General features: G+C 44.5%; 1 protein-coding gene across 1 annotated transcript in view; it reads left to right on the top strand.

The window, feature by feature from the left end:
* The window catches only part of NPC1L1 (NPC1 like intracellular cholesterol transporter 1), a 311,377-nt gene extending 291,360 nt beyond the window's left edge, over positions 1 to 20,017 (top strand). Inside the window, exons 16-19 of the mRNA XM_069618961.1 lie at positions 8,611 to 8,842; positions 10,964 to 11,077; positions 14,738 to 14,900; positions 18,022 to 20,017. Of these exons, the coding sequence (XP_069475062.1) occupies positions 8,611 to 8,842; positions 10,964 to 11,077; positions 14,738 to 14,900; positions 18,022 to 18,191 (679 nt within the window). The 3' untranslated portion in view covers positions 18,192 to 20,017. The remainder of the gene's footprint in view (positions 1 to 8,610; positions 8,843 to 10,963; positions 11,078 to 14,737; positions 14,901 to 18,021) is intronic.
* Positions 20,018 to 24,490: the final 4,473 nt, after the last annotated feature.

Raw genomic sequence — 24,490 nt, 5'->3', positions numbered from 1 at the left:
TCCGAAGATATGCGCCCATATGCCCTCGGGCCCGGCGCGCTATACAAATAAACAAAATACAAACAAAATACAAAATACAAATATAGTTTTTCAAGATTAACCACTTTGTCCATGTTTTGCCATACCAACCGCAGCATATGTTGGTGGAGGTTTTATTTTCACTGGGAAGCCTAAATAAGTGAAAACCCTTGTACGTTCTAGGACACCATTTTGCCAGGGACGTCATTTCAACAAAATGCCAGGGGTAGCGGAAGTGACATCACACGACCCTTGACCTCTGATGACATCACAGGAAGTGATCTCATCCAACCCCACGCTGAAGTGACATCACGGGAAGCGATGGAACACGACCTTTCACACCTTTACAAAACATGAAGTTAGCATTATTTCTAAGTACACTATGAAAAGAACTTATACACCTGGTAACATTCTTTCTACTGGATGTTCCTCCCACATATTCTTCATCTTTGACATATATTGTCCAGCTTCAGCTGGTTTCTGAATTTTATTTTCAGCAGGGGGCGCTGTGTGTCGACTCGATGTCCCACGAAGGCCTCAGTCTCGAGGATGACATATATCTAAGGCATATATAGCATGCGCAGCGCCTGTTGGCTTCAGCTCTGTTTTTTCTCCCTGACAGCAGAAATACTTGCAAAAGCATGGGAATTACCATACTCAGACTTGAAGGAAAGGACGCTGTAATAGCATGGGAAATTCTAATGTGGGGTAGGCTAGGAGAGCAATGAGGAATACTTGGGAGGAACATCCAGTCGAAAAGAACATTACCTGGGGTAAGTAACTTGTCCTTCGAATGGATTGTGTCCTCCCATGTATTCCTCATCTTTGATAGACTCCCAAAGCAGTATTTGATTTGGAGAAGGGAGTAGAATTTAATTTTAATTGTTTTCATGGCCCGAGTGCAGGACTGCTTTACCAAAGCTACCATCCTGACCGAGGGAAGATTCCAGGCAGTAAGGCTTTGTAAACGTGTGGATAGTAGACCACGTTGCATCTTCACAAACATTTTTAATTGGTACACCCCTTTGCAGGGCTGTAGAGGTAGCCATACCCCTGGTGGAATGGGCCCTTAAACCTTCCGGAGGCCCCTTCCCTGCCAACCTGTAACATTCTGAAATGGCCAGAATGATCGATCTGGATAAGGTCTGCATAGAGACAGCCTGACCAGTTTGTGGCCCGTATATCCAATGAAAACCTGGTCATCAATACAAAGTTTTGACAGTCTAGATATATAAAAGCTTAAAGCTATACAGGGATTACAACCTGTAGTCTCTCCTCCTCCTTGCTAGGATGAAGGGGGCCAACAAAAAAAAAAAAAAGAAATTATCTTGGGTAAAAATGAGGGTTTGACCCTTAGAACAAGCCTATCCTTGTGAAAGATAGTAAAGGGTGGCTTGGACGAAAGCTCCTGCAACTCGCTCACTCTACAGGCTGATGTTAGAGCTACCAATAGAAAGGTTTTATAGGATAACAACCTTAAAGGACATGAGTGTAAAGGTTCAAAAGGTGCACACATTAGAAATTTTAGAGTCATATTAAGGCCCCAAACTGGAACCTGGAAAGGAGATGGGGGAAACACATTGATGAGTCCCTTTAGAAATGGTGTCACCACTAGAATTTTGAAGTAGGAACATTCCTCTGACGAGCGCTTAAAGATGGGAGAGCGACAAGAAGTAGCCTTAAATAGTACCAATCTGGAGCCCCAGATGGGCCAAAGATAGTAGAAAAGATAAAACATCCTGGGTCTCATTACGACCCAGGCGGTAAGTTACCGCCTGGGTCGTACCTTTACCACCATGGCGTAAACTGCGTTTACGCCATGGTGGTTGGCGGACTTACCGCCCCATTCCGAGGTTGGCGGGGCGGTAAGTCCCCAATCCCCATTTACCCTTCCCCATTCCCATTTTTGCCCCATAGGGCATAATGGGAGTGGGGAAGGCGTTAATTACGCCACCGTAAATTACGGTGGCGTAATTAACAACAAGGTCCCTTAGCGCCATGGATTTTAACACCTGCTAAAAGCAGGTGTTAAATCCTCCATGGCGCTAAGGGACCTCGGAATCAGGCGGTAAGGGTCGGCGCTGTTTACGCTGCCGTAAATCCCTTACCGCCTGGCTCGTAATGAGGCCCCCTGTGTTTTACACATAAAAGGATCTACATTATTTTCTCTGCACCAGTTGCAGAATTTATTCCAACAGCAACGGTACAAAGACTTTGTTGCTTGCCTTCTGGCCGAAAGCAAAATCTCCATTACATCATCCGGGAGGTCCCACTCGTTGTATCTCAACCTTTCAGAAACCAAGCGTGGAGGTTGAGTGTCTTAACCTCTGGATGGAGAACCCGACCCTCCTCTCGCGAGTGAAGGTCCTCTCTTTGTGGAACATGCATTGGAGGACAGATGGACACGTCCAGAAGGTCCGGGTACCATGTCCTCCTGCCCAATCCGGGGCAATTAGGATCATTAGTTTCCTAGAACAATTCGTTTCCCGAACTTTCTCAACCTTCTGATCACTTGAGGAATGACAGGGACTGGAGGAAAGGCGTACAGGAGTGGAAATTCACAGTCAAAGGCAAACATGTCTCCTAGAGCTCCTCTTGGAGCAAATTCCCTGGACCAGTACAGTTCGCACTTCCGGTTGACACCGGTCGCGAACAGATCCAGTTGAGGGGTTCCCCAAAGGGTGAAGATCTCTTGAAGGACTTCCTGAGCTAATTCCCACTCGTGGGAGGCTGTGCTCTGCCTGCCCAGAGCGTCCGCCGCCGTGTTTTCCTCTCCGGCTAGGTGAACTGTCGACAGGGAGATTCCTTCTTGAATTGCCCAGTACCAGAGCTGCATTGTCTCTCTGCACAGTGGTAGTGACCCTACACCTCCTCGCTTGTTGAGGTAATACATGTCCACTGTGTTGTCCGGCCTTCAGCGCTAGTCCAATTGTCCTCAGCTCCAAAAGATTGATATGTCAGACCGTTGTCCTCGCAGGCCCACCACAGAAGATTCTGTGCGACCCTGCTTGGAACCTGAAGTAGGTCCGACATCTTATCTGAGAACTGGGACCATTGAGTTCTTAGAGCCCATTGAAGGGATCTCATTCTCAGGCAGGCCTCTGGCACCAGTAAAAATGCAGGATGCCATGAGGCAGAGCAACCTAAAAAAATCGAAGGCCAGGAGACACTGGTGATTTTGGAATTTGGTGACCATCTGAAGAATGGCTTAAGCCCTCACCTCGGGTGGCAAGCTCTTTCCCAAGGATGTATCCAGAACAGCTCAGATGAATTGGAGTTTCTTAGAAGGTGTCACATGGGACTTCTTGTAATTGAGGGAGAAGCCCAGTCTGTGAAGGGAGTGACAGGTGACGTTGAGATGATCCAGGATTTGTTCGGGAGAACGTGCCCTGATCAGCCAATCGTCCAGGTAGGGGTAGACGTGAATCCCCCCTCTCCTGAGACTCGGTGCCACCACCGCCATCAGTTTGGTGAAAACCCTTGTGTGGAGGTCAGCCTGAACGGCAGAACTTGAAATTGATAATGAGAACCGCCAACTGCGGACCTCAGGTATTTTCTGTGCTTGAGATGGATTGGCACATGAAAATAAGCATCCTGAAGGTCCAATCACACCAACCAATCCTGGAGTTGTAGGGCCTGAAGGATCTGAGAAAGTGTGACCATCTTGAACTTGTCCTTCCTGAGGAACTTGTTCAAGTATCTCAAGTCCAAGATGTGTCTCCGTCCTCCATCCTACTTGGGTATTAGGAAATAAGGGGAATACTATCCCTTGTTCCTCTCCGCTACAGGCACTGGTTCTATGGCGCCTTTCACTAGCAGGGCTATAATCTCCTGCAGCTGATCTGGAATCCTCAAAGAGTGGTTCCCCGGTGGATTGTTCTGAGGTCTCCGTATAAAAGGAAGGCAGTAACCGCGGGCTACGGTTTCCAAGGCCCAAGCATCTGAAGTAATGTCTTGCCACTCTTCTAGATGCTGAGAAGGTCTGCCCCCCACTGGTGAACTGTGTCTCAAGACCTCGTAGAGGTCTTGAGGTGGCTGATGCAGCAGCAGATGGTAAAGAAGCCGCTGCTTGAGCTGGCTTTGCACCCCTTCCTCGTCCACCACAAGGAAATCTTCTTTGGCCCCTTTGACTGGCCATTCCTCTCGCCCTTCCAACTGAGGAGTAGTAGCGAAAAAAGATCTACCCCTCCAAGGTTGTCCACTAGGTCGAAAAGGCTGAGGTTGCCTAATAGTGGCGTCTAAAGACTTGGCTGCCGCCTTCGGGGTCTGCAATGTCTCAAGACTGTCGTCAGCCTTCTTGCCAAAAAGGTGAGACCCGTCAAAGGGCATGTTGAGAAGTCTGGCTTGCACATCCGATGCAAAACCCAACTTCCGCAACCACGCAAACCTGCGCATAACAGTGCTGGTAGCCATGGCTCTGCTGATGCAGTTGGCATATTTGAGTGCCGTACTCCCTGCGGAAAATACCTTCCTTGACCATCCATCTACTTGTTTGTCATCCCTATCTGGAGGGATGGTAGGGTACTCCTCTTTCTTAGATGATGCAGTAGCTGCCTGCACCACCAGACTCTGTGGAGTGGGGTGTTTTGACAGGTAGTCGGGGTCACTACTGGCAGGGCAGTACTTCTTGGTCAAGTTCTTATTAACAGCCGGATTGGTCTCCAGTGTCTCCCAATTCGTAGCCACCCTTTTCTGCAAGGCAATATTAAATGGTAATATGGGATCTGACTGCGGACCTTTGTCTAAGATCTCTGTTAGGTCATCTTGTTCAAATGGCAATGGAGGCCTACTCCATCCCATGTAGTCCACTACCTTTGACATGAGTTGCCTGTAGGACGCATCTGCATGCTCCCCAGACTCTGGTATCCACCCCACTTGCAGTCTATAGGTTATCATATTGGTCTCTTAACCTTGACTCCTCTGCAATAAAACTCGCAGGTACATTAGGCATACCATATTGGAGGCCAAATGGATCCTCTTCATCTGACTGCTCATTTTCTTCATGTATGGAAGAAAGAGACTTAAAATAGTCTTTTCTCGGTAGTGTTGGCGCCATATGTTTAACTGGGGCGCTCAGCGTCGATGGCTCAGCTGGCAATGATGGCGCAGCTGGCGTCGATGCCTTTGACATCGGTGTCAACGTCGGGGGTTTGGCTGGCGTTGAAGGCACCGCCGGCGTCGAAGGTGTCGATGATGACCTTGATTTATGTTTCTTGCTCGACTGACCCTTCGATGAGACTTCATCGGATCGAGGCCTCGGCTGCTCTCGATGTGGATCGGGCCTTTGTCCTGGGCTTGAGGGCGTGCAGGATTTCGGTCGAGATCTTTCTTTCCCAGCTTCCTTCGAAGGCGCGGTAGGAGCATGGCTTGGAGGCTTTTGTTTTTCTAATATATTGAGCATCTCTGCCCTCAAGGCCTCCCACTCGGCCAGAGTGGATTTTCTCGTTGGGCAAGAAACCCTCTCAGGGGAAGCGTCCGATGAAGAAGTCGACAAAGGCGATCTATGGTGCCTTCTCTTAGATTTCTTCGAGGACGAAGAGGAGTGGTGGGAGCTACTCCTCGATCTCGACCGTTTGGCCTTCTTCCTCCGAGGAGAGTCGCCTCTCGACTCGTCAGTCGACGGTTTCTTAGGGGATTTAGGAATTCAGCCTACCTTCAACTTCCCCTTTCGTTCCTTCAAGGCTTTTCCAGTCATGGACTGGCACTTGGAGGAGTCCGAGGTGTTATGGTCCTGTCCGAGGCACCACAAACAGATACGATGGAGATCGGTTAAAGACATTTTCGACCTGCAATCGCGACACTTTTTGAACCCGGTTTTCGGGGTTGTTGGTGTCGACGAAGAAGATAACTCGATTTTTTTCTCTCGATAATAACGAAGTTTGTCACGAAAGTGATGAAGAAGCATGCCATATTTCTTTGAAGTTAAAGCTGTAGTGTAAAAACGGAACTTAAGCCAACGGGCGCTGCTTGTGCTGTATATGCCTTTGATGACATCATCCTCGAGACAGAGGCCTTTGAGGGACATTGAGTCAACGCCATCGACGCACAGGGCCCTCTGCTTGAAAATAAAATCTGAGGCAGCTAAAGCTGGACAACATATGACAAAGATGAGGAATACGTCGGAGGATACAATCCATTCTAAATATGGTTACGGTACCACTGTAAAGTGATATACATTGCATACAAGAATGGATCACCATATGTATCATTAATATCAGTGCGTATAGGCCCATATTACCATACTGTGAATGGAAGCAGACGTCCAAGGCCAAACGATAATGATGTGTTATTATATTGCACGTACGCTTAAACACTTCATATAGAACAAATATACATACAATATCACCCAACCTTTGTTGGTACTCATTTATCAACCTCAGCAGGAAGAAAGGCTGAGTTTGCCTTGCTGGGATTCAATCCTGCAACCTGCAGATCACACATGCATCACAGCAGCGAGCGCTCAACCCACTGAGCTATCTTACCGGCTATAGCTACCAGAAAACCAGCCACCCCAGAAACAAAGAGCCACATGCTGCTTGCCACAGATGAGCAGCCTCAATTTTTCTTTTTTTAGGGGTAGCCAGGGATATGACAGGGGTAGCAAGGGAGACTTCAGGGGTCCCTGGTGACCCCTAAATGACATCCCTGCATTTTGCAGTTTACATACAAACTGATTTTTCTGTGGGGTGCTTTTACTCAGGCACATGATCTTAGTCTTAGAAATATTAATAATCATATGGTATCTTTTTGCATATGCTACTAATGCATCTATCGTTCTCTGTAGTCCGATTGGAGTCTGATCAAACAATATTATGTCATCAGCGTTTGACAGACACAAAATGTGTTCACCATTTATCTTAGGTGGAAAGTTTTGAACTTGTCACAGTACGTGTTCTAGGTCAGCAGTGTAGAGATTGTATAGAATAGTGCCCAGAACACAGCCTTGTTTCAGATGGGTGTGTGTGATCTGTAGGTTGCAGGTTTGGATCCCGGCAAGGCCAACTCATCCTTTCATTCTTCTGAGGTTGATAAATTAGTACCAAGACAGGTTGGATGATATTGTATGTATATTTGTTCTATTTAAAGCGCTTAAGCGTAAGTGCTATATAATAACACATCATTATCGTTTGGCCTTGGACATCTGCTTGCATTCACAGTAATTTGCTAATATGTGCCTATACACACTGATATTAAGGATATATATGGTGATCCATTATTGTATGAAATGTATATCACATTACAGTTTTGTCAAGGGGTCAAAGGTCTTGGTCCATCGCTCCCTGTGATGTCACTTCGGGTCAGGTCAAATGACGTGATGTTATCAGAGGTCAAGTGTCATGTGATGTCACTTCCACTACCAGTACCCCTGGCATTTTGATGAAATGACGTCCCTGATGAAGACTATAATAAGATGTACTAAACTTTGAATTGCAAAGTGGGAAAAGAAAGAAAGAGAAAAACAGACACTATTACCCAGAACGAAATTTGGATTTGAGATGACTAAGGGATTTTAACATCATTTAAAGATGGTGTGCAAAAATATCACTATGAGGAACATTAGCAATAGAGAAAATACTCTTCCCCTTTTCAGTGCATTAGACTAAGTAATAAAAGAACTCTGACATTGGCCACACATACAACTCAGAGGAAGCAGTTTTGGCGAAACGCATCAGTTTTGTTTGTTTTTGCTGCACGCCGGCAGTCTGCCGACATGACAACTACTGAATAAATAAGATATTTTTGGAAAAGGACCTTGGATGTAACGTATTCTCTTCTCCTTAGAAGAAATGAACAGGGAGTGCATGAAACAGGGTTTATTCTTTGTTTTTACACACATATATATATACTCTGTGTGTGGCCTGTATTTAATATAGACACAAAGTAGGCAGAACAATATCAGGTTTTTAGTCTTCAGTCTATTTTATTTACTTTGTAAACGTTGCCTAAGAGTGGCAAAGATTAATTCTAAAATTGCTGCCATGTGAGTAAATTTGAGGGTTCGTTTTTGGAGCATGGAGTGTAATTTACGTCAGTATATATGGTCCAATATTATTCTTTGAGGTGGCACGCATAGTTGGTTCCATTTTTAAATAAAACATGGTGCACAAAACCACACATATCCTTCTCTGGCAACATGTCAGGGAGTTTGTATCATAGCCTTCACATAACCGTCACATTACTTCAACAACGAATGGAGCTTGCTGTTTCCTGTAGTCATAGGAACTGGTATTTCTGAGTTTGGGATTTCAACCATATTCTACCTTTTCCAGACTCTTGGCAGTATGTATAACTTCCATACCAATGCCAAGTTCAGTAGTGTGAGGTTTGCCTCGCGGTACGAGAGGAAACCTTTTAACTGACAATAGATTACATAAAGGATTTCTATCCCAGAATGCAAATTTGATAATGTCCTGGGCAGCTGGTATGTCAGTGAGTGAGTGCAGCAGTGTGGTAAGCTACACAATCGCTTAACAAAACAGATCACAAATCACTGACCGGTTAACAAAATAGTAAACATTTAGGGAGTGGTTTGTTCAAGGCCTCAGAGAGAATAGCAAGGTTTTATGGTGGATGTCCTCCTTCTCCCTACAGGATCACATATGTGTTTTACGAGCAGTACCTGACGATTGTGACAGAGGGCCTCTTCAACTTGTCTGTCTGCCTCCTGCCCACCTTTGCTGTCTGCTGCATCCTGCTGGGCATGGACCTCCGATCCGGCTTCATCAACCTGCTCACCATCATCATGATCGTAGTGGACACTGTAGGAGTTATGACCCTGTGGAGCATCGACTACAATGCGGTGTCCCTCATTAATCTGGTCACGGTAAGCATGGTTGCACATGAGCACATTACAAGCAGCAGACAGAATGGTTGTGCTTGGGGTAAATTGAAACTATGGAGCATCACAAAATCCATTCAAAATTGCTATGCACAATCACATGTATCATGATTAAAGGGAGAAGATAACTTTATGTCAGTAGTATTCATTACTGGGCATTCCATGTTTACAAACAAATGTATTCTGGGAGTTTAGCCATGGAGAACTTTAAATGGACTTAGGTACCTAATATAAGAGTTTTGTAAAAATGAAATCCCCCTATCTTATTGTAGGTGACAGAGAATGCAAATCTGAGACCTAAAAAAGACAAGTCAAGCTTCAGATGAAACACTACGTCAGATGTGGGCTTGCTCGGGGCTTGCTAGGACAGGAATGGGGCATGGGGTGTATACTCCATGGCTGGCAAAGATGGATAATGAGATAGATACTGTTATGCACCTCCAGATCTGCCCTTCACTGTGGTGCTAGGTATGCTGGGTTCTACCTCATCATCAGTGTCTATGGCATTAACGTCCACCACTTTTCCAACATCACCCTTTGCATTTGGTGTTGGAGCAGCTATTCAGCTGTAACATACTTTCTGCAGTGTGCTGTCTGTTATAGAGAAACCAGTGTTCTTAAATTAAATAGAGCAGAAAGTAAAATCATTCCCATTGGTTTGGTCTAGCTTCTTGGGAAATGGCTGCCTTCCTCACCCCATTTTAGAGAACGCCACTGTTTGACTAGTCCCATGGATCTCAGAGCTGGTCTGGATATCGGTGGCAAAGGCAAGTGTTGCTCGAGGGCTAGCAGGGTGAAGGGCTCCTCATAGCCCCAGCATGTAACTATTCCGGACGGCAGGGTGGGCACATTGGTATCTGAAAGGTGACCCAGGCAGGTGTGTGGAGACTGCACCCTTCTACTTCCCACGCTCAGCTTCTTCTGGATACTACTCTTTTTTTGAAATTCTCAATTATTCTGAAGCAGCCTAAATGTGCGGCCCAGACATTTTCAAGGATCCCCTGCAGTCATAAGAGCCCTCCTCCTTTGATGTCATTCAATTTGCTATCCATTTGGTTGGCAATAAACATGAAGCACACAAGTTTGGCCAATAAAACGTTCATCATTTTAAACCCTGGACTACATGATGTAGAAGTCCCTGCACCAGAGGCGTTGCTAGGGGGTGCTTAGGAAGATATAGCCCCGGGTCTTTTGGTTGTAGCCCCGAATGGAAGCTCTGGGGCTACAACCAAAAGGGTATCTAGCCCAGAGTCCTGACAGTCAAGACATTAGCGTAGCCCCAGATCTATTCCAGACCTAGCAACCCCCCTGCCCTGCACGTTATTCCGATTATAAATCGAGGATGGACTGTCTCCAGAAATGGGTTCTGTGGTGCATGTTTGGTAGCATCTACTCCAGAGTTGCATTTGGAAGTTGTGTGACCCATGGTTTACAGGATCCCCCATAGGGTTGTTCTGCGTGTGGTTTCCGGCGTCCATGACTACCGATATCCCCAAGGTCTTTGAATTATTATGCATTTAACAATTTACTCACCAATTTGTATTTGTAGTTAAACATTCAAGAGTTTTTGTGTGAAATAAACACATTTTACACTGGGCCTGTGAGCTCAGTAAGCTATTGTGCTCAATTCATGCATAGAGAAAGTATTTTGCAATTGAGATGTAAAGTATATAACTGCTATTTGCTGTTTTAACCTTGCTGTTGTAGGCGTAAAATAATTATGTGCAAGGTTATCCTTCAAAAGACAGATACTCCCCCCCCCATGAGGAGCATACACTGATTAAGAGGATCAGTTAAGGAATACAAGTTTTAACTAAAGAATTGCAACTTTTTATACAATAGTTAATTCAATTACATATATGTTCCTACTCCAGGGAGTTGTACGGTGTCGGTTCTGTACCTCATGGATCGTAGTTTCCCCCAACAGATGCTCTCTGGGTGCGGATTCACTTCTCCCTCTGGCTGGCAGGAACTCCTCTAATGGCATTTTGGGTGAGGGTTTTGTACTCTGTGACAGGCAGGCTCACTCCCAATAGTGCTGGAATGTAGTTTCTGTGCTGTGCAGTGCCACAAGGAAACTGATGTTCTCCCTTCTTTCTTCCTTAGGCGGTAGGCATCTCTGTGGAGTTTGTATCCCATTTAACACGCTCTTTTGCAGTCAGCGTCAAGGCCACTAAAGTGGACAGAGCCAAGGAGGCCACAGCGACTATGGGAAGTGCGGTGAGTAACCAACCAATGAGAAATAGGGGGGGTGGGTAACAATATGTGCAAGGTTCCACCATCCTAAAGAAAATCAACTTCAAGCAAAAGCCTTCAACAAGTTACCTAGATTCTGCAGCACACTTCTCTAAGGAAGCTATAATATGGATTGAATCATTCTTGAGCAATAGGACTATGAGAGTCTTCTCACCCTCGGCATCAGCAGACCCTATCCCTATAACCTGTGGTGTACCCCAGGGATCCTGCGTGTCACAGACTCTCTATAATGTATTCACCAAGCCCCTCTTTGATGAAATGGACCATTTGGGTATCGCCTACACAAATTATGCAGACAATTCCCAAATCCTCCTACCTCTCACTGGAGACTACTCCCTGGACCTGGCCTTGCTGAATAGAATTTATGGCATCGTTCAGGCATGGATGGCCACCCATGGACTATGCCTGAACGATGATAAAACAGAGCTTATTATCCTAGGCACTACAACCCACCTATCCAAATTAAGCCCGGACTATGCCCACTTCACCATTGATGGTAATGACATCAAAGTAGCTAAGGAAGTGAAGACCCTAGGCTTTTACCTAGATGCAACCCTTAAAGGGATGGTCTAGTAAAAATTTTTATTTAAAAAATAGATAGGCAACATAAAAAAAAAATACTAGCATTCTCCGTTTTAAAACTTCCTATGTAAAATTTTGAGCTATTCAAGCTCAAAATTCGCAAAGGCAAGCACATGGGCGCATCCATTTTGTGAAATGAAGGCCCTCCTGTGCTGGCTTTTGCTTTTGCGGCACTAATGAAGGAAAAGCCAGCCAGCTGTAGTAAACAAAGGCTACCGCTGGGTGGCTTTCCCTTCATTAGTGCTGTAGGCGGAGGACGGGGACCGGAGACCAGAGCAGGAAAGCTGCAGCTGAATCTCGGTAAGTGCTATTTATTTATTTTTTTAAAATAAGCACTAGCTGCGTTTTTTTTTCTAAGTTTTCCGGGCTGGAGGAGCCCGGAAAACTTAGAAATAAAACCGCAGCTTTAAAAATGTATTTATGTTTGCGGTTGCTTTTGAAGTGACCGCAAACATAAATACAACGTTATTGTGTTGGAAAACGCTGCGGTTTTTCTTTCCAAGTTTCTCAGGCTCCTCCGGCTCGGAGGAGCCTGAGAAACTCGGAAAGAAAAAACGCAGCATTTTCCAACACAACCGCGTTGTTTCTGCCTGAATCTGCTTTACCATTTGGGGCTCTCGGGCTCCCATTTAGCATTTCCCCACGGGGAGCCCGAGAGCCCCAAATGGTAAAGCAGATTCAGGCAGAAACAACGCGGCATTGCGGAAAACAACCGCGTTGTTTCTGCCTGAATCTGCTTTCCCATTTGGGGTTCTCGGGCTCCCCGCAGGGAGCCCGAGAGCCCCAAATGGTAAAGCAGATTCAGGCAGAAACAACGCGGCATTGCGGAAAACAACCGCGTTGTTTCTGCCTGAATCTGCTTTCCCATTTGGGGCTCTCGGGCTCCCCACGGGGAGCCCGAGAGCCCCAAATGGGAAAGCAGATTTAGGCAGACAACGCAGCATTTAGCATTTCCCATTTGGGACTCTCGGGCTCCCCACGGGGAGCCCGAGAGCCCCAAATGGGAAATCAGCTGCAGGTAGAAACACTACGCGGCATGTAAACATAACCGCGTGTGTTTCTGCTTGCTGTGGCTTTCACTTTGGGTCTCCGGTGGAGCACCGGAGACCCAAAGTGATAGCCACAGAAGGCAGAAACACACGCGGTTGTGTTGGAAAACGCTGCGGTTTTTCTTTCCAAGTTTCTCAGGCTCCTCCGAGCCGGAGGAGCCTGAGAAACTTGGAAAGAAAAACCGCAGCGTTTTCCAACACAATAACGTTGTATTTATGTTTGCGGTCGCTTCAAAAGCGACTGCAAACATAAATACGTTTTTAAAGCTGCAGTTTTATTTCTAAGTTTTCCGGGCTCCTCCAGCCCGGAAAACTTAGAAATAAAACCGCAGCTAGTGCTTATTTTAAAAAAAAAACTAACTAGCACTTACCGAGATTCAGCTGCAGCTTTCCTGCTCTGGTCTCCGGTCCCCGTCCTCCGCCTACAGCACTAATGAAGGGAAAGCCACCCAGCGGTAGCCTTTGTTTACTACAGCTGGCTGGCTTTTCCTTCATTAGTGCCGCAAAAGCAAAAGCCAGCACAGGAGGGCCTCCATTTCACAAAATGGATGCGCCCATGTGCTTGCTTTTGCGAATTTTGAGCTTGAATAGCTCCAAATTTTACATAGGAAGTTTTAAAACGGAGAATGCTAGTATTTTTTTTTTATGTTGCCTATCTATTTTTTAAATAACATTTTTTACTAGACCATCCCTTTAACCTTACAAAACAAGTCAATTCCCTGGCATCTGCTACTGCATATACGTGTAAATTAATCAGAGAAAGTAAACAATTTCTATCCACAAACAGTTGTCTAATTCTCTCTAGAGCCCTCGTACTCTCTAAATTGGATTATTGCAATGCCCTGTATGTTGGTGCAAGTAAACATATCATCCAAAAAATACAGATACTCCAGAACAATGCCTTGAGAGTAGCACTCATGATAAATATAAAAAAGAAACACATTTCCTCCACTAGGAGAAAATACAAATGGTTATCTACCTTTGACAAAATTCGACTCAAAATGGCTACCCTCACTTATAAATGTCTAAATAGTAAAGCACCACCATATTTAACTGATCGGATTATCAGAAACACTTCCCACGGACCGACTAGATCAGCCAACTCCAACTGCCTCCTAGTACCACGCTTTAAACTCTCCACCATTGGGAGACACAGCTTCCCAGTTAAGGCAGCTCAACTGTGGAACTCCTTGCCTCCTTGCCTAAGAGAACATCAAACCTTCGCCAAATTTAGACAGAATATGACTAACTGGCTGAAAGAAAACAACAAGTAAATTGACATGCTATAGCCATACCTTAGCTGCCTTTAATACGTAGAGGCCAGCCCTAGTATTCTGCTAATTATGTACTTGACTGTTTATACTCCTCCCCACTGTACATTTTTCTGTATATTGATTTGCTTACTGTGCTTTAGTCCCTATTGGACACTACTCTGTATATTAATTCCTGTTACTATGTACTTATTCCCTCATGTAAATGATGCTGTCCCTATGATTCCTGATTTACTGCATGTACCTTCGTAACCAATCTGAACATATTCTTATGTCTTGCGCCCTGATGCCCCAGGGTCTGGCGCGCACTATAAATAAATAAAACAAACAAACAGACATGATCAAGATCTTTTTGTGTTTTTTTGTGCACACATTGCTCCTCTTTGTAAATGGATGCATTCTGAAAGAAGAAAGGATGTGCACATTATTTTTCTGGCATGGCCACCCAGCAAACTCAATGCTGCCCCGTGGTTTGTTACATTGTCAGTCTTGTGGAAAACCTGCTCAATTCTAGTTACGGTGGTCTTGTAGGGCTGAGCCAAACTATGACATCAGATGTACTTTTCCTCAGCACTTCCACCCTTTGAGAGGCACTGCGCTGTTCAAGAGCATGTATCCAATTTTTCTATTTCCAGGTTGTTGCTGGTTAACCATGTTTCACAGTTGAATTCATTGTGGTTATGGCATAAGTTCTTGACCACTTTATCCTCTTCTACTTACAGGTGTTAGCTGGTGTGGCCATGACAAACCTTCCAGGGATCATTGTCTTGGCCTTTGCCAAGGCCCAGCTGATCCAAATCTTCTTCTTCCGCCTCAATCTGACCATCACGCTGCTGGGAATGCTGCATGGGCTGGTCTTCCTACCCGTCGCCCTCAGCTACTTTGGTAAGTCATGCAACATTGAAGTCCACCTTTGCCACCAGTCCAATCTGAAATTCGCACCAAGACCTTGGGTTGAGCCTACCCCTGTATGCATCCACCAATGAGCACAATCTGACCACCCTGGCTAACTGTCCCTTCCAGTGTACACTTCTATCAGCGACCACTCTCCAATCTGCCCTATGCTTAGGTTGTTTAAATGCAGAATAGACAACTAGGAGATAGGTCCTACTCTGTGCCACTCATTACATACCATTATCAATGAATAGCTCTCTGAACACCCATGACAATGGTGCACACTGATTTAATATGTACCTCAGTCATTGACCACTGTTCAACCACTGCCCAACCACCCATAGCAAAGCACTTTCTCTGCCTGATACCTCTATCAGTAACTGCTCACCAACCAGAATGAGCTTGTTTACCACTCTGAATGCTACCAGTTCTCCAAACGGTCATTCTGTCTATTTACCTTTGTATAACCCCATCAGTGACCACTCTCCACCGGCTAGTAGAAAGGTCATGATCGGTTTAAACCTCAACAATTGACCACTGTGATGAATCTAGCGATGTCATCTCTCCCTCTTTGGAGAAACTCTATTCCCATATGGCATGGGAAGGGCAGCCACTACCAGATCCCAACCCTGGGGGTAGCTGCCTGAGGGAGGACTATATGCAGGGAGACAACCCTTATGGGAGGGAAGGAGACTCAATGGCAGGAACATGGTATCCCCCTACCCACTCAGGGTATGACACCAACCCCTTCAATTCCCAAACCTGTATGGCATATTGTGATATAGAGCCAGTACATCCACTTTGCACTGACAGCAGGGTTCTTTCCTATAATTTTTGCAAAAGGACTGAGATGAGGAAGAGCACGAGAGCAATGCAGAGCACTGAAGCTGCAGAACTAGAGACGCGCTCTAGTGGTTGGATGGATCCAATAGGTGCCGGGACATTTAAAACCCTGGCACTGCGAGGAAGACCGAGAACTACTACACCCGTCAGAGGTCAGGAAGAGAGGAAGAAGCTAGCTGTAGCAGGGCGCAGGAGAGCTCAGCCCGCGCCATCACGAAAAGCTCAGAGGCCGAAGACACGCCGCACAGAGACCTGCAGCAGGAGATGCTGTAGATAGAAGGCCAAGGCACAGCAGGTACTGGAGAGTGGACGGGATGCTAACAGAAGGAGGAGGTGCCCCACTGGAGAAACCAAAGAGCGCAGAAAATGCAGAAGCCACCACACGAGAACAGTGAGCCCAGAGAGGAGAATTGGGACACTGAGGCACTTTTCAGCATATACCGCATTCCGAGGAGAGACAGTGATATCCACAGGGCAAACCTGAGCAAGTGAGTTGGGACGCTGAGTGCATTACAGAGTGAAACAAATGAAAGGGGGTGGAAGACCCAGTGGCTGAATGAGTCAACTGTTACATCTTGTGGAAACCCTGCAGAAGAGTATAGCAGGCAACCTGTTGCGAGTCTGGGACCTGCACCCAATAATAAAGTGAACATTGTGAAAGTCCAGGCAGGAGAGTATACCAGACAATATGATTGTGAGTCTGGGACCCGCACCCAATTGTGAATAAACTGTGAGAGTCAAGAAGAGGAAAGACAACCTCTTAGTTGTGTGGAAAAAAGGGGAAGGGAACCATACCCCCGTGACTGGAAAGTTGAATACATTGTGAGAGGAGAGGAAGGGAACCCCTTGACTATGTGAAATCCGGGGGAAGGGAGACATACCCCCCTGGACTGGAAAAGTACATATTCACGGAAAAGAACTAGGATTGTGGAATTGTGAAGATCAAGGAGAGAAAGACAACCCGTTGAGTGTGTGAAATCCAAGGGAAGGGAAACATACCCCCTTGGTTGGAAAGTTGCATATTGTGAAAAACAAAGTGAAGAATGTAGGAAAGTCCTGGCAGGAGAATACATGAGGTGATTTGATTGCAAGTCTGGGACCTGCACCCAAATATATAATAGACTGAATGTAAATAACGTTAACTGTGGGAAATCCAGGGGAAAAAGGAATCATACCCCCTGGACTGGGAAATAGGAAACTGTGGAAAAGAAACCAAGGGAGGAACCATATCCCTTGAACTATTTATTGTGTTTGTAATAAAGTGTCTGAAGAACTCAGTGGAAGAGAAACACCTCCTGAGAATTGTGAGTGTGAACTGAAAAGAATCTGAGAAACCAGGGGAAGAGGACCCCCTTCTGAGGATTGTGGAACTTTGATTATTTGTTTATTTTTGCACCTTTTGGAACTTTGTGTTGGAACTTTGGAAAAGGCTACAGATGGCCAGTTGAAAGACTATATCCCTTTGCACTTTATTTGGAGTTTAGCATGTAAGTGTCAGGTTAGGATTTTGGACGCAGGATGGAAAACTCTTTACTTTTGGACATTCTGACACTGACATCCTTTAGTTTCGTTGAGGCAGGAAAACCCCTCGTAGTCATAGGGTGAGATGGGTCTTTCTCCAACCCTCTTTTTTCTTTAATAAAAGTCTATAGCAACCATCACAATGCCCTTGTGTTCAACGCTTACTTCTGATTCCTTACACCATGCTCCAACAAAACTGTTCTGAACAACCCCTTTAACACTCCTCACTGACCTCATGCACATATGTTCAATGATCACAAGCTGATTATTTCGGGTGGGAATACAGTAATATTGAGATTTACATATCAGTGAATATATGTGAATGTAGGTTGGGGTGTTCTTATTTATCGTTTACACTAATGGTTTTTATCTAGTATTTTATTGACAGGATATCATTATGAAAATAATGTTCTCTTGAATATGAATATATATGTTAAATTCTTGTAATAAAACATGATTTTGTAATGCATTTTTACTAAAACTTATTTTTGTTATATACATGTTCTGTATTGCTTACCTTAATGTGCTTAAAATTGTTTCTTCATTTGGTCCAGGTCACATATGAAGTTATGATGTGGGATATGTGAATTGTTGTAGTAATTGTTCATCAGCAAGAGCAATATACTCAAATAGATATTGTCATCTTCATTTCTGTTCTGGGTTAATATACTTTGTTTTTAGTTTCCAAGCAATGATCACAAGCTGCACAATAGCCCTCACTGAGGTTTACTTATGTTGTCCCATCTAGGACCCCATATTAACCGTGCGGTCCTGCTGGAAGTTCAAGAGGAAGAAGAGAGGCTAAGAAAGTCCATGGAGGACTGCCAAAAGGGACACAGGCCTCCAGGCGACATCGGCCTTGATAACGAGTGCTTCCAGAGCGAAGCCAAAGAAACCAATGGACAAGCCCACACCTAGAGCCTCATCTGAACTAAGTAAGGATGCTGCAGGTGGCCAATTGGTGCGTTGCTCATTGACTGGTGCTTCTTTAGCAGTAAAAGACTTGTGGGAATCAAAACAGACTATAAACAACGGAGTGAAATCTTAAAGTCCTTTTGCATTCTTTCTGGGTGGTTTACAGTCCACAGTTCCTACAATACCTGTTATATGGCATAGCTCCCTTTATAAAGGCATTGCTATTTCAATATATGTAACAAAGGGCCTTTCAACACAATCCTCAAAGAAGCGACATATACCAAAATGTCCTCAGGAAAGGTACTTTTACCACCATGCCCAAATCAATGAATCGGCATTGACCTCTGCATTTTCAACCAAGGCACCTTCATCACCCCATTCTTAACAAAGTTACCTTCACTGCAGTGTCTACAACTAAAGGACCTACCCATCCACAACTTTAGATGCAGACACCTTCACCCCAACAGGGACAGAGACTGCCACCTCATCGAATGGACAGTGACCAACACATCATCATCGAAAAAAGACATTGGCGTCCACATCCTCAACACAGATACCTCTACAACCATGTGCTTCACCAAGGAATCTGCCCTTCCCCATCCTCAATAAATGGATATTCACCCTCCATTTTATCAATTGCAGGAACCTGGATCCGTTAACCCCATTCGCTACCAATACATTCTTTATAATACCCTGAGCAATGGACATGCAGGATTTTAGCCTCTCTACCTGAACCGGCAGCCGATCAGAACCAGTCAACACATTTCAATTCCAGTTTTACCAAGACAAGGCTGTGGCTGTTTTTCGTCTTTGCTATGACTATGCCTGCTATCCTTGGACTAACTCAGCAAAGTTTTTTGAAGTGCCATGATCGGCGTGGCAGCACATCCATGAAAATGTCTGCAGTACTGCTATTTGTCTCAGTGGCCTTGAATTAATGGTCTTCAGCATTATGATTTAGTCTGAGACTAATGTTCTAGGACAGTTGCTCAGATCCTTACAAAGCACAAGTTACACTTAATTGCCTTATTTTAAGAAATGATGAATTGTTCTTCTTGTGTAACAAAAAAACGTACGTTCTTTGCAGGGAATCAACATTTACTGGAATTTGAGTGGAACCTTAGTTTGCTTTTAGCTGCCTTTTTATTTTGAGTCACCAGTGAACCCCCAGCAACCTGAGACAGTATTCCTCCCAGCCCCCTTTTCTTTTTCCATCCTACGGTGGCCCAGCATGGATCCCTGCACCACCTGGGTCCCAGGCATGATGCACACCACTTTTTATGCCATGATTTATCGATTTCATTCAGAGGAGAGGTACGCAATGTAACAATGAATTAAATTGTCATTTTACAAGACTCCATTAGTTTGAAGCTATTAAGACAACTCCCAAGATCTGAATAGGTCTGCAGAGGTGCCCATAAGAGGTTGAAAAGGACACAAGCTCGCGTGCCGAGTCCTCTCTCATAACAGACTTTGCATTTGTCATCTTTTTCACTTCATATTGTTTATTTGGAATTTGCTAATAAGACAAAATTGTCATTGTTTCATGCATGAGATTTCACCTGGTCTATACTAATACGTTTTATAATCTATCATGGAGCACGAACCCCATATTATTGAAACTACATTTCATTGCTATGAGAACAAATTCCCCAGCCTCCAAATGTCATTGATCTCCAGCAAGGGTGTAACCACAACTGCCTACCTTAAAGGTGACTCTTAAAACATCAGATTTAAAGACACACTCCAGGCCCAAATGGGAGGGGGCAAATTGGTCTGGACCTAAAATAAACGAATGCAGCTCATTGTATGCACTTTATTTGTAATAAGATGTTTGTGAGTGTCTTGTTATTTCAGATTTATATCTGATTCACACTGGAACTGATAGATTGCTTTCAGGGATAAAACTAAACATCAATGGTGAAAGCTTGTGAGTGTTTGGTTGGATTTTGGGGCATCTTTTGAGGCATATGGGGTCTTTGTGCAATGAATGGCAAATTGTGCTTTCAACTTTTTTCATAATGGTGTCAGGATTAGATGCTGCAGATTCTGGACGCTGGCTCGCACACCAATCGCCTTTTGTGCTAAAAGAACATAACACAAAGTTATGTGTTAAAAAAACATTTGCTGTAAAGTGCAGCAGACCAGATTTTAACCCCATGACTAGCAACAAAATGTGGTTATGGACATTTTCAGCCACCTTTTAGCTTCAGTGATTCCGAAAAACCACGGAATATTGTCATTATCAAAAGGGAATGCCACTACAAATGCGACTTCGTCAACCAAAGGTGGGCACCTCTCATTGACGGTCCGTAAGCAGAGAGACATTTTGCCCCAGTTAGAGCTCTTCATTCCCGTGTAATGGGGTCTTTTATGAGTATTGCAGCTGGAAAGTTCACCAGTATCAAACGACTATGCTATGGTGAGATAAAAGATTGTAAAACATTCACTAAAACTTGGAGTAGAAATGCTAATAGGCATTTCCAGGGAGTGGCCTGGGGTGGCACGTGCTACCCCTGGAATCTGATTGACTACCCCATTATCCTAAACTATGATCATTATGTGTGTGTGTGCTCGTACTTCATGCTGCCCTTGCATAAGTCAGTGCCCCACTTGGGCCAGCCCAATCAAAGAGTCTGGACACACCACTGGAAATGCTATATTCTCCATAAAAAAGCAATGAATTGCACTGCCCTCCTGAAAGCTTTTATTGTTGGATTTCGCCCAAAAATCAAAGCAGTCAGTAGACAAACTTTCATAGAATAACACCCACATTTCAGTGTTTATTGGAGCATGGAAATATGTAGACCCGCAAGTGATAAAAATCCAGAGAACTAAATTGTGAATAGGGTGGTAATGGTAATGAAGTGATATTTGAAATACAACTTCCTTTTACAATGTTACCTAATTGTGGGTTAGGATCACATTGGCACCGTGACTGAATGGGAATAGTTGTGCATGTAAATATGTGTTCGACTTTGTATGTCTTTGAAAAATATCTTACATTTATCTTGTGCACGATTTCAATCAAAATATGTGAGCAATATAACTGGGTTTGCTTGGGACCAAGAAGAATGCTAAGATTATTTGCTCAAATTTGATACCTTTATCATGGGATTAGGTACAAAAAGGACTCAATCAAACTGTCAGGATGGCTCTTCTCCTTAATTTAGTACGGTCTCTTCCTCCTGGGAGATCACCAACAGTATCCTCTCCACTACCTATAGTGTCCTCTCTAGTCTCCCATGTGTTCAGTCCTTCTTAGGCTCTCGATGGTCCCTCCCAGTCCTTAAAGTTCCAGAGAGGTTTTGTCACCCCTTTTCCTTGTTAGTTGCATGCTTTAGGGGCTCCCAAACACTTCTAAAGTTGATTAACTACTTGTGGGCTTTCTGGGGTTTCTGTACCCCAAGACCTACTATGGAACATAGTCTTGTCAGCAGAACAGGCAGGGAAGTGGCCTCCATTGCAGTGCTGTGGAGGTTCAGCCTTATATGAGTTGCTTCCTGCTGCTTCACTGTTTGCCTCTCTGATCTCAAGTTAACTCACTGCCCCCCCCCCCTCATGTACCTCCTTCCACTGGCCTTCTGGGACCTTCATATGCTGTCTGCCTCGGGAACTGTACTCTGCTTATCCTTAGTTCCCCTCTCACCACCACCTGATATTTCCACCTTCTCCTCTAACATACCTCTTATACCTCCTGATGTTACCCCGTCCTCCCCCTCTGGTTTTGTTACCACTTGGTCTGCATTCACCACCACTTGCTGTTGTCACCTTCAAAGCACCTTCCCTACTGCCTTCACTACTAGACATTTTCACTTCCACCCCATCTATATCACTGTTCGCCCTTGATATCACTATCTCTTCTGTGTCACTTCCAGCTTCTGATGTTATCACAGCCTCCTCCTCCTCTGGTCTCACCAACTCCTCCTGTACCCTTGATCTTACCACTTCTTACTGACTTTCACTCTCTCCGTCTGATGTTACCACTTTCTGCTTCACCCAATCTGCTTCTAAGGTTACCACCTCCTACGCCCTTGCCCTACCACTACCTCCTTCACCCTCTTGGCTGTCACTATCTCCTTCTATTCTCCACTGCAACCACCTCTCCATGCTTCTCGGTTTCTACACCCTCAGCTTCCTCCAAATCTCTCCAGTCTCCAACCACCCACAAACATGAGCATCTTGCTCATCTGGCTTAGTGGGACCACTGGGTGTTATACTATCTTTGCATCTTCCTCCAGGGTGGGACCTTTAGGGTTTCTACCCGTGGGCTAAAATTGGGACAGGGCTGTGATTGTTTGCACTTCATGAGTATACATGGTGTACATTGGGATTACAGAGCTGGACAAAGCCTTTAACTGGGCTCTCCACCATCTTGGAATGTACTCTCCCCTTGTGGCCCTATATGGTGCTTCCTATGCAAATTCATTGTCACCTGTTCCTCCAGCACGTGGATTGAAAGCTAGGAAACCACTTGATAAGGTGTTTAAACTCCTTGTAAAGAAACTAGGCATGTACAGTGAGCTTGTAACACTGTATCCTGGGCAAGAGAATTCCCCTCCAGGAGGCAATGATTTGGTAACTTTGCTTCCCATGTGATATAATCTGTGGTCAGAAATCTGCAGGTTTGTAACATTGTATTCAAGGGACCCCTTGGTTCATCACACGTCCCTTGAAAGCCGTGAAAGGGCTTCCCTGATACTGTGTGCTTTCTTGTCCCAATGTTAGATTACTCACTACTAATACGAGATGAATTAGATTGACACCAGTTAAAGGAATATGGGTGTTTTCCTGCTTTTAGACTTTGCATCTACTTAAGGAGAGAGGACTGAGGAGAGACAGGGCTATCAAAACTAACTTACCCTACAGGCATTTGCCATGGCGAGGGTGAAGTCCCCCAGGAAAAGCCTACAATGAGGCACTGTATTAGTACCCTACCACATGGCCGGTGCCAAGGGAGGGTGACAATCACAAATTGAACACATGAAACAAGTACAGACAGCAAGACAATAACAACTTAAATCCAATCTGAAAACCTTCAGATAGTGATACAATATTACGCAATGGCACAGTGTTTCTACAGCTGAGGTAGTGGTGAGCTATGCACTACGTGGTGTGCTTAAAGTTGGTTGTATCAACGTAAAAAAGTGTTTTATTGAAAGGTTTAGGGTGCAAACCCACTGTGAATAGTGCCTCCGTGTTTAGCACTGGAAAAAACGTGGAAAAAGGGACTTTGGCCATCAGGCCAGCGGTGTGGGCTGCACACCCATAGACCACTAAAAAGTGGTTGCGGTCAAATATTTTTCAAGTAAATTATTCACTGTAGCCAAAAATCAAATATGGCTTTGTTAATTGCTTATTCGTGTTATAAGCTTTACACCCTCACAGGGTGTTATAATTTAGAGGCTGAAAATGTCACATTGGAAGCCTATGCATTTCGGGTTGAAAACCCTTCCTCAGGGCCTGTGAACATATAAATTCAAGCTGCCTTATGGTCAAATCTACTTAAATGGTACATTTATAACCACAATTCATAATTCATGAAGCAATATCCATGTCCCAGCAAACGAAAGCATCATACAATGTATGCAATATAACAAATCATCCGTGTATACGTGTATCACATTAAAGATTGTACATTACCAATTGCATGTCATGAAGGTCATGTATGTATAGATCATCATCATCACAGGATTGATATCTACAAATTCTTATATTTCTAGTTATCTATTTTCATGCTTTCACTCTATCTGGTCCAGCGAGCCTCCGCTTACATTACCCATATGAAAATTCGACTCCATCCTAACATGGCCGCTTTGTTTTCCTAAGGTGCAAAGCAGAGCGCACCCAACTATGTTAGCATTTTCGGTTACCATGTTAATCGCTCGTGACTTAGCTTGTTTCTTTCTGCACGCGAGTGCACACAGCGTTCTGCCGCCGCTCAGCGCTGCGCAAAATTGACTCAGGTAATGATCCTTTCCAGACCTGGCTCCTGCAGCCTGTCATTTAAGTCTAATTGACCTTTTGACAATCCACCATTTGTCTTTTAGACTTGTGAACAAGCTCTTTTGAATACGGACACGATTGTCTCTGTTTAAGAAAGTCATCTAACACAGTAGTACACACGCGAGTAGAAGGTCAGTTACCTGCTTTCACTTTGTGGCATTTTTCTTTAAACAGTTTTGTTTAATTACATCGCCCTACACATAGACTTTCCCTTATTTCTGTCTCTACTTTTGTTTTTGTTTTTTGAATTTCTACAACTGGATGAATCCTGTGATGATGATGATCTGTACATACAT

The sequence above is a fragment of the Ambystoma mexicanum genome, chromosome 10 (genome assembly GCF_040938575.1).
Source record: "Ambystoma mexicanum isolate Mex_15411 chromosome 10, UKY_AmexF1_1, whole genome shotgun sequence".
In the NCBI taxonomy this organism is placed as follows: domain Eukaryota; kingdom Metazoa; phylum Chordata; class Amphibia; order Caudata; family Ambystomatidae; genus Ambystoma; species Ambystoma mexicanum.
This window is presented reverse-complemented; position numbering and strand designations above follow the sequence as displayed.